Consider the following 13319-nt stretch of genomic DNA (forward strand, 5'->3'; position numbering starts at 1 on the left):
CCAATTTGAAACCAGAATGTGTATCTCTTAAAAAAAAAACAAAAAACAAAAAACCAATCTACGTCTCCCATGTATACAATGACAAAATTTTTGCTCCACTTTAACACTTCGACTCCCTCTAAGTCAGTGCAATTTGACCATCTTTATTTCACATAGCTATACTGGATCAAGCACACAGGTTCATTCATTCAACAATCTTGGTCACCAAACTTGCTACTCCATTCACATTATTTGGAAGAGATCAAAGTATTTGGTAAATGGTCCTGAAAATCAGACAAGCTTTATTAGCTTTCCCCTCCGAAGGAGTGGTGAAATGACAGCTCCATCTCCTTTGTGTTGGAAATTCACAAGTTTGTGATTATTTTTTTTTAAAAGGCCATGAGGTCTTGACGCAAGTGAAGGCAAGTCCAGGCTTGCCAACAGACCTACAGCCCTAAGTTCTTTGCTCTCTGTGAGCCAAGGTATGTTCAAAAGAAAATGAGGACAAGGGCTTGATCTAGAATTCAGGAAATCTGACTAATGCTGGACTCTAATGAAATTCACTCTTCTTATGCATAAAGTTATTTTATTGTTTTATTAGTTGGATGGCCTCTCAAACTTACCCAATAATATCCCCTTAATAGTAGAAAAGAAAGAATGTCTACTTTGAAGGGCTGTGGCAGAGGAAAAAGCGGTTACCCTAGGGCTACCTTTGAAATTATCTTTCTTAAAAAGTAAAACAAAACCCAACTATGTTGATTTTATGCTCTTCCCCATAATATATTTATTTGATCCAATAGAAAAATCATGTCTAAATTATCTGCCAAGTGAATAACCTTTTCCAGATCATCAGGTTAGTGTTCAAGGAAGAAATAATTTGACCATCCATCGTTTTCTCACAGTCACATATATGCTCTTTTGCTAGTCAAACTCCTAACATTCTGAAGATATAGGCACAAGAAAAGTACCTTTATATTGACACAAATCATCACCAGTCACACAACCACACTCAATTATGGCACAAAACAAACTACAAAAGTAGAAGTCCCTTAATATTTCAGACAATCCCACACAGTTATAAAATGCTATTACCGCGCAGCTTCAAGTACGAATAACCTCACACCCGACAGCATGTAGAATCACGCACAGGCAGCAATAACCATACACTCGGCCACTGAGGGACTCCCAGTCCACCCGAAAATATCTCGCGTTGTCTCACAAATATTCACAAGCACCAAAGGGCCTAACAAGGCACACAGAGGGTCTCATGCCAGTCTGACGCTCAGGCTGGTCCCCTGCACCTGCCCCACCGGGGGGTCCCACTTTCTCCTGACGTATATAAGACCCCGAGCCCACTCAACACTCGCCGCTGTCTCAGGGTCCAACTGCCCGAGGCGAGCGCGCCCCACGCCTGCGCACTCAGCGCAGGCGGGCTCTCCCAGAAATCCCCGGGGCGCGGCAGTTGGGGCGAGTTAGTTCTAGCAGCGGGGGTCCTCGAAACCAGCGGAGAGTTTGTGGGCTGGGTCTCTTAACGTTCTCGCTGGCCAGCCACAGCCTGCCCGGAGTTGGACTACATTTCCCAGAGCCACCGCGTCCCAAACGCGACTTCATTTCCGTTTGTTCGCGCGACTTCGGGACCTCGCGTGGGGAGAGGGCTGCGTCTGAGGGAGAGTTTGGCCTGGCTCCTGCAGGGCGGGCGAACCCGAAACCGGGCTGGGATCCCGGGCACCAGGTCCTGGACCCTGAACTGCACCCTCTGTCGAGGTGAGTATGTCCGGAATGCCAGGGTGGAAACGCTCGGAGGAAGCGTCACTGGAATTACGTGGGTGGCCGTGTCTCCTGGTGTTTTGTGTGTGTGTGTGTGTGTGTGTGTGTGTGTGTGTGTGCGCGCGCGCGCGCGTGTGTGCGTACGCGCGCTCGCGACAGCCAGCCTGGTATTGGTGACTGTATGGGCGAATGGTCGTGTGCTACTGTGGTTTTGTGTGTAAGCGTTTGTGTGAGTGTGAGTTGTTTTGACTCTGAGGCTGTGATAGTACTGCTATGACTTTGTTTGTGACCGCGTGCTTCCTTGACTGGAAATATGCTTATGTGACAGTGTAATTACCTGTGGACTGCGTGCTTATGACTCTGAGGTGTGCGACAGTGTTGTTGTGACAGGGTGTTTGGAAGTGCTTGTGTTACTTTGAGGTTTTGTATGTGTGTTACTAGGGTTTGCCTGTGAGTTCGAAGTGCTACGACACTGTTTCTGTGACACGAGGTTTGTGATTGCTTGTTTCCTTGACCTGGTACTTGGTTGTGTTTTTCAGACTATCTGATTGGATGACTGTGTGCCGTTTTCATGACTGTATGAAGAGAGTAAAAGTGCTGTTGTGAAAGGTTATTTTGGGCTGTGTGTGTCCCCAACAGGGTGCTTGTGTATGCTTGAGTGATTGTGTGTATGCCCTGTGTATGATTGGGTTTTAAGACAGTGTAGCATTAACTTGGTGATTGTGACTCTGGCTGTGTAACTGTGGAAATGTGATTGTGTGTCACTTTGTGAGTCATTTGTATATTTTATAGTCTGTGATCTTATGGGAGTTTAGTGGGGTACAGAGGTAAAATTGCATTTTGGTAATTTCTGGGGTTCATTCTGTGGCTGAGCCAGACTATGGATTAAGAATCCCTTGTGGCTTTGTCCTTCTCTGAGGACTTGACTTATTTCTCTTTTGATCACAGTGATTACCACCCCCTACCCCCCACCCCCCATTTCACACATTGCCTGTAGTGCTTCATTTTTCATATCCATCCTTAGTTTGCCCTGGGATTGTAGATGTAGCTTCCCTGCTGCTTGCTGGTGCTCTCTCACCTTATAGCATTAAGGGTTTTGGATGCAGAGAAGTGACAGGGAGGAAAAAGTCAGAAATTTGAACCCCTGAATGAAGAGTATTAGTTATTTCTAAGGCACAGATCTGGACTTGAGATGAGAATTTTAGAGCTGATAGCACCTTCAAGACAGGTCACTTGGAAATGTAATGGGATTCCAGGAGTGGGAATACTTCCAGAGAGTGTGCTAGAGGAGTCAGCCATACACTTGAGAACCTGTAGCACTCCCCTTCAGGACTCCATCTCCAGCAGACAGCCTTGAATTGAGAAGCAAATTCTAGCCCAAGATGACTGTGAACTTGGCCCTTCTTTCTAATACAGAAAGTGCAGAACTGTTCTAGTCTCCTTTTGACTTTCCTCTATGTTAAATGAGGGGTAGATTGGTGGCGTTCTAATTTAGAGTATACCCTAAGAAAGGCCCAGTATCTCATGATTCTTTTTTCTTTCCCTGAGAATAGCGCCCAGAGGAAGAAAGAATGGCTGTTATACAATCAGAAGCAAGCTCCAAGGTGCGTAGATGTTTTCTCTTTGTTTCGTGAAATGCCTTTGTTTTTTCAGGACATAGGAATCTTTGGGTTTTTGGGGTTTTTTTTTGTTTGTTTCTTTATTTATTTTTGGCAGCGTTGGGTCCTCGTTGCTGTGCGCGGGCTTTCTCTAGTTGCCGCGAATGGGGGCTACTCTTCGTTGCGGTGTACGGGCTTCTCATTGCAGTGGCTTCTCCCATTGCGGAGCAGGGCTCTAGGCGTGCAGGTTTCAGTAGTTGTGGCATGTGGGCTCAGTAGTTGTGGCTCGGCTCTAGAGTACAGGCTCAGTAGCTGTGGCTCACAGGCTTAGTTGCTCTGCGGCATGTGGGATCTTCCCCGACCAGGGCTTGAACCCGTGTCCCCTGCATTGGCAGGCAGATTCTTAACCACTCTGCCGCCAGGGAAGTCCCGAATCATTGCTTCTTTTTGCAATTTCCTAGGTAAGCCTTCTCAAATGATGGAGGGGCAAGGCAATTTTCTGTAGATTGAGAGCAAGGAATATGTGCAGTTAATTGTGATAGATGCTTCCAAATAGCGGTTAAATTAAGGAAGAATGGATTTGAGTTCCATAAATTTAAAAATGAAGAGCTCTTTTGTGTTATTTCTGACATAGCAGCATTCTGTTTTTTTAACTTTTTTAAATGTTTGTTAATTTTCAGAGGTACACAGAAGTGTACCTCTGTACTATCATATGCCCAACTTAAAAGTTATCACTTGCCAATCTTATTTCAGTTATTCTGCCTTCAGTTCAAAATACCTCCTAATTTGCCTTTTTATTTCTTCTTTGTCTTATGAGTTATTTAGTAACATGTTATTTAGTTTTCAAACATTTTAAGGATCTTCCAGAGGTCTTTCTGCTACTGATTTCTATTTTCATTCCATTTTATTCAGAGAATATACTTTGTATGACTTGAATTCTTTTAAATTTATTAAGATTTATTTTATGACCCAGAATGTGTGGTCTATCCTAGTACATGTTTGGTGTGCACTTGAAAAGACTGTGTTCTGCCACTGTTGGGTGGAATGTTCTATACATATCTGCTAGGTCAGATGGATTGGTAGTGTTTAAATCTTCTGTACCTGTATTGAATTTGTTGGATTTACCGCTTTCTCTTTGTACAGTAGTTTCTATCAGTTTCTGCTTCATTTATTTTGAAGCTCTGTTATTAGGTACATAAATGTTTCAGATTATATGTCCTAATGTTGAATTGACTCCTTTATCATTATGAAATGGTCTTGTAATATTCTTTGCTCTGAACATTTACTTTATCTGATATTTAATATAGCCACTTCAGCTTTCTTTTCATTAGTGTTAGCATGGTATATCTTTTTCTATACTTTTACTTTTAACCTATTTGTGTTCTGATAAAGTACATTTCTTGTAGGCAGCATTTAGTTGGATCTTGTGTTTTTATCCAGTTTAACAATACCTGTCTTTTAATTGGAGTGTTTTTACCATTTATATTTAGTGTGATTATTGGTATACTTTGGGTCAAATCTGTCATCTTTCCATTTATATTTGTTCCATCTCTTCGTTGTTTCTTTTTCCATATTTTCTGCTTCCTTTTGGATTGAGAGAAAGAGTTTCAAAATAACAATACCAAAGTTTTTACTAATCTTATGAATATAGAAAACAACCAAGACTTCTTGGAGTTCAATGGGATATAACCCACTAAGGATCTATAATCAAATTACTGTGTTTTTAAAGTCACCTATAATAACATCTTTCATATAGTTAAGTCATCAACTTGAGAGACACAGGCTCATTTGTTTAACCTTGCTTTCTACTTTTAGGGATTGTTTTCCCACCACTTTGATTTAATTTTGTTTTAAAATTAAATAAGATATTTACATATTTCTAAAATAGAAATTGTAGATCAAGGTGAATTTAGAGAAGTCTAGCATCCATTCCTGTCTCTTCCACCTTGTTTTTCTTCCCTCTGTAGATAACTACCTGTGCTTCTCTTTGGTTTATTCTTCTATTTTTCTTTCAAATGAGATATATATATATATATATATATGTGTGTGTGTGTGTGTGTGTGTTTGTATATGTATTTTTTATAATCTTCATTCTTAGTCAAAAAGGAGCATTCCTTGTATGCTGTTCTGCACTTTCCTTTTTTTTCTCACATATTTAATGTATCCCAGAGATCACTGCATAAGCAGCCTATAGAGATCCTCCTCATTCTTTTTAATAGCTTCAATTTATGTTGTGTGGGTATACTGCTTTATTCAGCCAGTCTCCTACAGGTGGGCATTGGTGGTTTTTTCCCCAGTGTTTTGTTGATAATTGTGTATATTGTTTCTATGGTTTATCTTTGGAGCAAATTTCTAGAAGTAGCCTACTTTTAGTTTATTTTAATGCTTTTGACATAAATTCTACCCAAATCACAACCTTGAGTAATAATAAAATTGGCCCATTTCCTCACTTTTCCCCTTTCTTACTTTTTTCTCCATTACCCAAATTTTCAAAAAAAAGTCTTAGAGTCTGTCTTTATACTGTTAAATATTCTTTTTTCTCTGAATTTATTGAGAATTTCTCTTTTTCACCATAACATGCCCTTGTTTTAAATTTCAGGAAGCTATTATTTCCTAGTTTTATGACATCAAAATAGTACATGTTTGTTGGAATGATTTAGAAAATACAAAAGGAAACAAATAAGGAAGAAAATAAAAATTACTCAGAAACCCTCCTTTGGAATGAATCATAGTTCATATTTGGAATCTATCCTTCAAGTCTTTCTTTTTTACTTCTTATTATGGAAAAATTCAAACATATACAAAGCTAAAAGTACAGTGTAAGGCACCCCTGTGTACTCTACCCATCACTCAGCTTCAACAAATATCAGTTTAAGGCTAAACATGTTTCATCTATGGTTCTACTACTCTCTCCCCCGACCCAAAAAAACATGGATTATTTTGAAGTAAATTCCAGATATATAATTTCATTCACAAGTATTTTAGTGGGTGTTTCTAAAATATAAGGACTTTTTATTTTAAAAACAAAACCACAATGTCATTACTATTAAAAAGAACTCAGTACTCTCTTAATGTCATAAAATAGCCAGTTAGTGTTGTTTTCCCCATTGCCCATAAATATTTTTTTATGGTTTGTTAGAATCAAGATCCAAACAATGAGCTCGGTGCTTGTGATGACCTAGATGGGTGGAATGGGGGGTGGGGGTGGGGGGTGGGAGGGAGGTCCAAGAGGGAGGGAATGTAGGTATACATACAGCTAATTCACTTCATTGTACAGCAGAAACTAACACATTGTACAGCAGAAACTAACACAACACTGTAAAGCAATTATACTTCAATAAAAAAAAACCTGTCCAAAAACAAGATCCAAAGAATGTCCGTTTAATGTAATAAGAAGATATATTTCTTAAATCTTACTTTTTCTCTTTTCTTTCAGTTTTATTTGTTCCAGAAACAGAGTTTCTTACAGAGTTACCCATATTCTGGATTTTGTTGATTGCATATATGTGGTGTTATTTAACATGTTCCTTTAACCCTGTATTTCTTGTAAACTGGCATTTGTAGAGGCTTGATCAGGTTCAGATTTTTTATGTTTTTGCTTGTTTGTTTTATGCTAATCCTTCATACATAATCATATATACATCTATGAAGTAGTGAATATTTGTTTGTTTTCCTTTATGTGATGTTAGCAGCGATTGATAATCTTTATTTGGAATCCATTATTTTATCAGAAGTCACAAAATATTATTTAATTCTATCATTTCTTCTGCATTTATTAGCTGGGATACTTCTGTAAAGGGAGAGCCATCCTCTCATCAATGTCTTGGTTACTCTGAAGTATAGCTTATGCAAAAAAAGTAGAATAAAAGCTTGATTTTACTCTCATTTTTCAGCATCTTCCAAAGTTTATCGTGTGTTTTCCTTTTAAATTATCATTATGAACTTGTAGATTCAAATATATTTGGTATGTTTCAGTCTATAGCAGTTATTCTTATTAATACTCAAACTGTCCATCTGTTGCCAGTGGGATCCTCTTTACTACCTCTGATTTGGCTCCTTTTGAATTCCTTTTGATTACTGTTGGAATTTGTGGTAGATTCCAAACTTTCTGGTGTGACAAGATGTTCTAGGCCCATCTTGTCCATTTTCCTATGTTAAACATGAAATCAGCCACTTCTCTGTGGAGCCCTGGTTCCTTTTAGTGAGAAGTGATTTTAAGAAGCCACAATTAGGATAGTTGGAGTTCTCATTGCTTCTGGTTGTTATTGCTTGTAGGTCTTTACAGAGTTGGTTAAATATGTATTTTTTAGAAGGAGAAAAATACATCCTGAGTTTATAATGATATTTCCAATTGAATTTAAAGGTTATAGAGTTTTTCTTGATTTTTACATTTGTATTTCTTTTTGTACTCTGAAAATCTTTATTCTTAATAACGTTAAGATAATTACATACTTGCTTTATTCTCATTGATGTATGTGTGTGTAATCATTTCAGAATTGTCTGTTTTAGAATAACAATGCCAATATTATTAATAATTTCTTTTATAAAACTTTTAACATTTAATAAATTTATTATTTATTAATATTAATAATAGTATAGTTACTGAAAAACAGCTATTTGGTTATCTGTTATTAGTTATTTGGTCTGTAGGTTATATTGCACTAGGAATCTAATGTCAAATGTACGTATTTGAAAATTCCTTGAAATAACCACTTCCTTTCTGTGTTTATCCTGCTAGTATTTTGAACAGGTAAGTTTGTTTCACTTTGCTTTCGGTTCTTAGGGATTTTTTTCCAGTTTGATTTAATTTTGTCTTATAGTTATACAAAACATACTCACAGTTCCAAAGTCAAATGGATTCTATTTGATACCACCTTATAATATTTTGTGTGTGTTCACGAGAGATATTGAGCTAAAATTTTTTTCTTGCAATATTTTTGTCAGGTTCTGATATTATGGGTTTTTTGCCTCAAAATGTAAAAGAGATTGTCTACTCCTTTTCTTATTTTCTGAAAAAGTTTGTGAAGGAATAATATTATATCTGCCTGGTAGAACTTACTGGTGAAGCCATCTGGGTCTTCTCTGTAGACAGGGTGTTTTATTTTGTTTTACTAAAAATTCGATTTCTGTAATATCTATGGGGCAGTTTGTATTTTCTATTTCTTCTTGTGTGACTTTTGATAATTTGTGTTTTAAGGAATTTGTCCATATCGTTCATATTGTCAAATTTATTGGCATAGGGTTGCATTATCCTTTTAATGCCTGTAAGATCAGTATTCTCTTCTCCATATTGGTAATTTTTTTTCTTCATAGACTTGCTAGGAGCTTATCAACTCTATTAGTCTTTTGAAAGAACAAGTTTTTTGCTTTGTTGATTCTCTGTTAAAATCCATTTTGGATCAATTGTGGATTTTGTGTTTATTTCTATTATTTCTTTTCCTCTTACTTTGGGCTTCATTTGTTCTTTAGCCAGCTCCTTAAGGTGGGAACTGATGGTACACATTCCTTTTTTCCTACATTTAAAGCTATAAATTTTCCTTTAAATACTGTTTTTGCTGCAGCCCACAAAATTTGGTAAGTTGTGTTTTTATTGTCATTCAGTTCAGCATATTTTTTAATGTCTTTTGTGATTTCTTCTTATGAGTTATTTAGAAGTGTGTTTAATTTGCAAATATTTGGAGGTACTACTAGACCTCTTACTGTTATTTCTAATTTAATAGTGTGTGGGAAAAGACCAGAAAATATACTCTGAATGATTCAAATTTAAAATATTTTTGGTACTTTGTTTCTTTCCCACACCTGACTTAGTGCCTAGCCATGCATTGCAGTATCCTAAGGAGTTGCAGTCCAAGGACTCAGGCCTCCCAGCCAGCCATGCTCTTATGCACATCTGCCTTCCTACCCCAAGTGCCTCCATTACGATACCTCTTTATCAGGCACCGACTTCCTTATCATGTATATGGAGGCAAACCTTGAAGATACTTTTTCTCCACTGTGACTCAGTACTCAATATTTTTCTACTAGCCCTTCCCCCATCTCTCTCTCCATGAAGTGGGAGGGGTCTTTTGTTTGGTACTCCCTTGGCAGTGAGATGGTTCCATAAACCTGTGTTTATCCAGTAGACCTTCTCTAGGTGCTGTTCCATGGGGGAAAATGGAACAGTGGGGGAGTCAGCACTGTCTCTGGGTTAGCCTCTTGCTTATACTAGCTGATTAGTAAGTAATTAAACATTAAAGGCTTGACTGGTACTGTCATTTGGCTGTTGTCTTGTCTTCGTCACCTTTTCTGACAACCAGCAGCTCAGCTCTATCTAGCACAGCTCAGCTCTTGACAGTTGAGTGTGGTATTCTTGAGAGTTGGATATGGTATCAGTTATATCATGGTACTTGATAGTGTTGTATAAATCCTCTATATTGTTACTGATTTTTAAGAATCTACTTGTATCAATTACTGAGAGAAAGATGTTAAAACTTCCAAATCTGATTGTGGATTGTCTCTTTTTTCCTTTAGTTCTTTCAAGTTTTACTTTATATATGTTGATACTCTTTTGTTATATCTTTACACATTTAGGATTGCTGTGTTTTCTTGATGAATTTATCATTTATTGCCAGTGTTACTCTTTGTCTATTTTGCCTTATATTAATACAGGTACACAAGCTTTTTTATGCTTAGTGTTTGTATGGTGTATATTTCTGCATTTAACTTTTTTCTAATCTTTATTGGAGTATAGTTGCTTTACAATGTTGTATTAGTTTCTTGCTTTCTCCATTTAACTTTTAACCCATCTGTTTATGTTTAAAGTGCATTTCTTGTAAAGAGCATACAATTGGGATTTGCTTTTTTATCTTGCCTTGACATTGTCTTTTTATTGGAATAGTTGGACTGTTTACCTTTAAGTTAAGTAAAATTTAGTTTAAGCCCTGCCAGGGATGGGAGCATCCATATACATGTCTTTTATGAAGAACTTGGCACTTTTTGGAGTTTAATTCATTTAAATGTATTTGTGTCTTCAGCTCTGTGATGATTTTTTTTTTAATTCTGAATTTACATCTTATCTGAATTCTTTGTTTATCATTACGATGGGCACAGTTATCGTAGCTGGAAGAAGTGGAATTTCTAATTAAATATTTATTGATCACCTATATCAATGATTCTCTGTAGGGGCAGTGACTTTCCCTAGGGATGTTTTCGAAATATAGCTGGGTTCTTTTGAATGTTTAAATAACTGGGTTGAGGGTGAAGGCTTCTGGCTTTTGAAGGACTGAAGCAAACCATGGATCTAGATCACAGCTTAGAAAACTTTTCTGTAAAGGGCTAGACAGTACATATTTTAGGCTTTATGGGCCATATGGTCTCTCTTGCAGCTGTTCAACTCTGCCATTATAGTGTGAAAGTAGCCAAAGACAGTATATAAGTGAATGAATATAGATGTGTTCCAGTAAAGCTTTATTTTTAAAAATAATTGGTGGGCAGTAGTTTGCCAACTTCTAGATGTCCTGAAGTGCACAACAAAGAGATTGTCTGTGACCTGCAAAATGAGGACCATAGCTGGGGGTAAAATGTGTTTATAATTATCTGGGTCTGGCACCTCTCACGTAAAGCATTTTTTGCCTGATTTTTTTTTGAATTGCTGCACTTATCTATTTTACTATTCATGGTTTTACTGTCAGCTAAATCTTCCAGGAATGCTACCATAGTTTGATTGAGAAAAGATTGTACTTTGTTTTATTCGGAAATTTACTGAGTTTTTTTAAACCATTTTAAAAAGTTACAGCACTGATGGCAACACTGCTTGTGATAAGACTTGCTAGTATCACATACTTGTAGAAGTCTTCATTTGTAGTAATGCATTTCATTGATTCTACACACACATACACACACATACATACATATATGGCCTTTTTTTAAAATGTCAACTATAAATAAAAGATGTCAACCATATTAAGTTAAATATTGTAATCTTAAAACTCTAAATGTGTTCATTTTAAGTAGTTGTAAGCCTAAGTATTTAGCTATTTGAGCCTTCTATGTAGTTGTATATGGTTATTAACATATTAAAGTTTAACAGTTGGTCATTATCTCTGTTTTTGATATAATGTATATGTGTGTTTTATTACCTATAAGTTTCATTTCAGAAACAGTAAAGACGTTGTAAATGTTTCCTCTTTGTATATAGAGAGAGCATTGAGTTTGACCAGGGTAAGAATCACCACCTGTATCTCCCCTGCTTAGTGTATATTTTGGGGATGGGAGAAAGAGACAGGAAGAGGAGAACAACAAAGATAACTCTAACTTACCCATTTGGAGGTTTGCAAAAAGCATGGTCTCATGGTTCTGTTTCTCCTCCCCAGTACTGCCTTTTCCAGACTCTGTGCTTCTCTAAGATAGGAACCCAGAAGATGATTGATCATTTCTTGCAGCTGTAAAAACCATGGCTCAGGTAAATCAGTGTTTCCTTGTGCCCTCTTTAAATAATCACTTTTTTACAGAATACGTGCATGTTTGCATTCCTTATTCCTAAAAGTTCCTTCCTGACTCACCCCATTCATGAGTGTGCTTTCCAGTTTTTTCCAGTCTTATAAGTGATAGTGTCTTCCCTAAGTATGTCTTTCTAATCTAACCTATATTCACATACTTATGCAAAAGTCCAATGAGCATCTTTGACTGGGAACACTGATATAACAAAAGCAGAGTCCCTGATTTTTTAAGATTTGTACATACCACCCATGAGAAAACTTTGACTTTCTCTTTAGACCTACATTTCCTGGTTAGACAAGATAGGATTTGGTCTTGACTGGGCTTAGTGTCCATACATGGCAAACCTCGTGCTTTGTGAGCTTTTAAGATAAGGAACATATTAGGGATTGAATACAGAGAGATCAGGGATCTTCCCTGGGAATCCGTGATTGACGAATACCAGTAACATGGATCATTTTGAGATTCAGCATTTTGTGCTAATCTTGAATGTGTAAGTTTAGATTATCTTTTCTACCTTTATGTTGCTTAGAATAAAGAAAAGGTAAGTTTTTAAGTGATTAATAGTAACAAGAAAGATCATTATTCACGTGATGATGCCGTTGAGAATTATAAACTCCCAAAATTAAAAAATGCTTACAAGGTTTTTATGTAACCTAAAGTGTTCAATGATGCACACTTATTAAGTCAGATATATTCATTATATGGAGCTATTCTACAGTCTGTTAAAAATATTTACTAAATTATTGGTAACCAGGAAAATGCTTATGTAATATTCTGATATAATGGTGAACCTGAGGTTTCAATAAATTCTTTAATTTTATGCAAATCTTATAAGATAGAGATTTTATAAGGTTTTACAGAAAACTATACCAAATTTTTTCTTTCTTAAATAGAGAAGAAGAGAAACTTGCATTTGTTGAGAATGCATGATATGTAAGACACCTATTGTACAGGGTGCTTGTGTATGCTATTTCTTTCAATTGGGACATTGCATTTACTTTATTAATTCTCAGATTTATGTGTAAAATGAGATATTCTATATGCAGGAAATATCTACAGCAACAGGCATAAAAAGGAACTTCAGAAGCACCAATTTCTTTAGTGTCTTATCCATGTAAGAGGCTTCCCAGCCTATTTGCTCTGTTGCCTTCTTCATGGAGAGCTCTCTGTCATCTCCCCTTCCATTGAAAAAATATTTTCTTTATTTCCACAACTAGTATTATGTTTGTGTTTCAGAGATCAGTGATGTTCAGGGATGTTGCCATTGACTTCTCTCAGGAAGAGTGGGAATGCCTGGACTCTGCTCAAAGGGATTTGTATAGAGATGTGATGTTGGAGAACTATAGTAACTTGGTGTCCCTAGGTAAGGATATCTACCCCTAGTATTTCAGGATCTACCTTTGGAATGGCTGCTTTCTTTTCTGTTATTTCAATGTTGTTTTTAAGTGATTAACTGAATTTCTTATTATTCTCCAAGGAATAGTTTCAAATTACTGG

At 36.8% G+C, this 13319-nt stretch overlaps 1 protein-coding gene across 3 annotated transcripts in view; it reads left to right on the plus strand.

The window, feature by feature from the left end:
• Window positions 1-13319, plus strand: part of LOC132416119 (zinc finger protein 420) — a 97214-nt gene that overhangs the window by 68839 nt on the left and 15056 nt on the right. The window contains exons 1-4 of one of the 3 annotated variants that reach the window (XM_059999361.1): window positions 1502-1743; window positions 3300-3350; window positions 11696-11784; window positions 13059-13185. The exons of 1 other annotated variant lie outside the window; for it this stretch is intronic. In XM_059999361.1, coding sequence (XP_059855344.1) covers window positions 11776-11784; window positions 13059-13185 — 136 coding nt within the window. In that variant the 5' untranslated portion in view covers window positions 1502-1743; window positions 3300-3350; window positions 11696-11775. Of the gene's footprint in view, window positions 1-1501; window positions 1744-3299; window positions 3351-11695; window positions 11785-13058; window positions 13186-13319 lie in introns of those variants that run through there. One more of the 3 variants, XM_059999363.1, reaches the window with a different exon arrangement.

Source organism: Delphinus delphis, chromosome 20 (assembly GCF_949987515.2).
Source record: "Delphinus delphis chromosome 20, mDelDel1.2, whole genome shotgun sequence".
Lineage (NCBI taxonomy): Eukaryota > Metazoa > Chordata > Mammalia > Artiodactyla > Delphinidae > Delphinus > Delphinus delphis.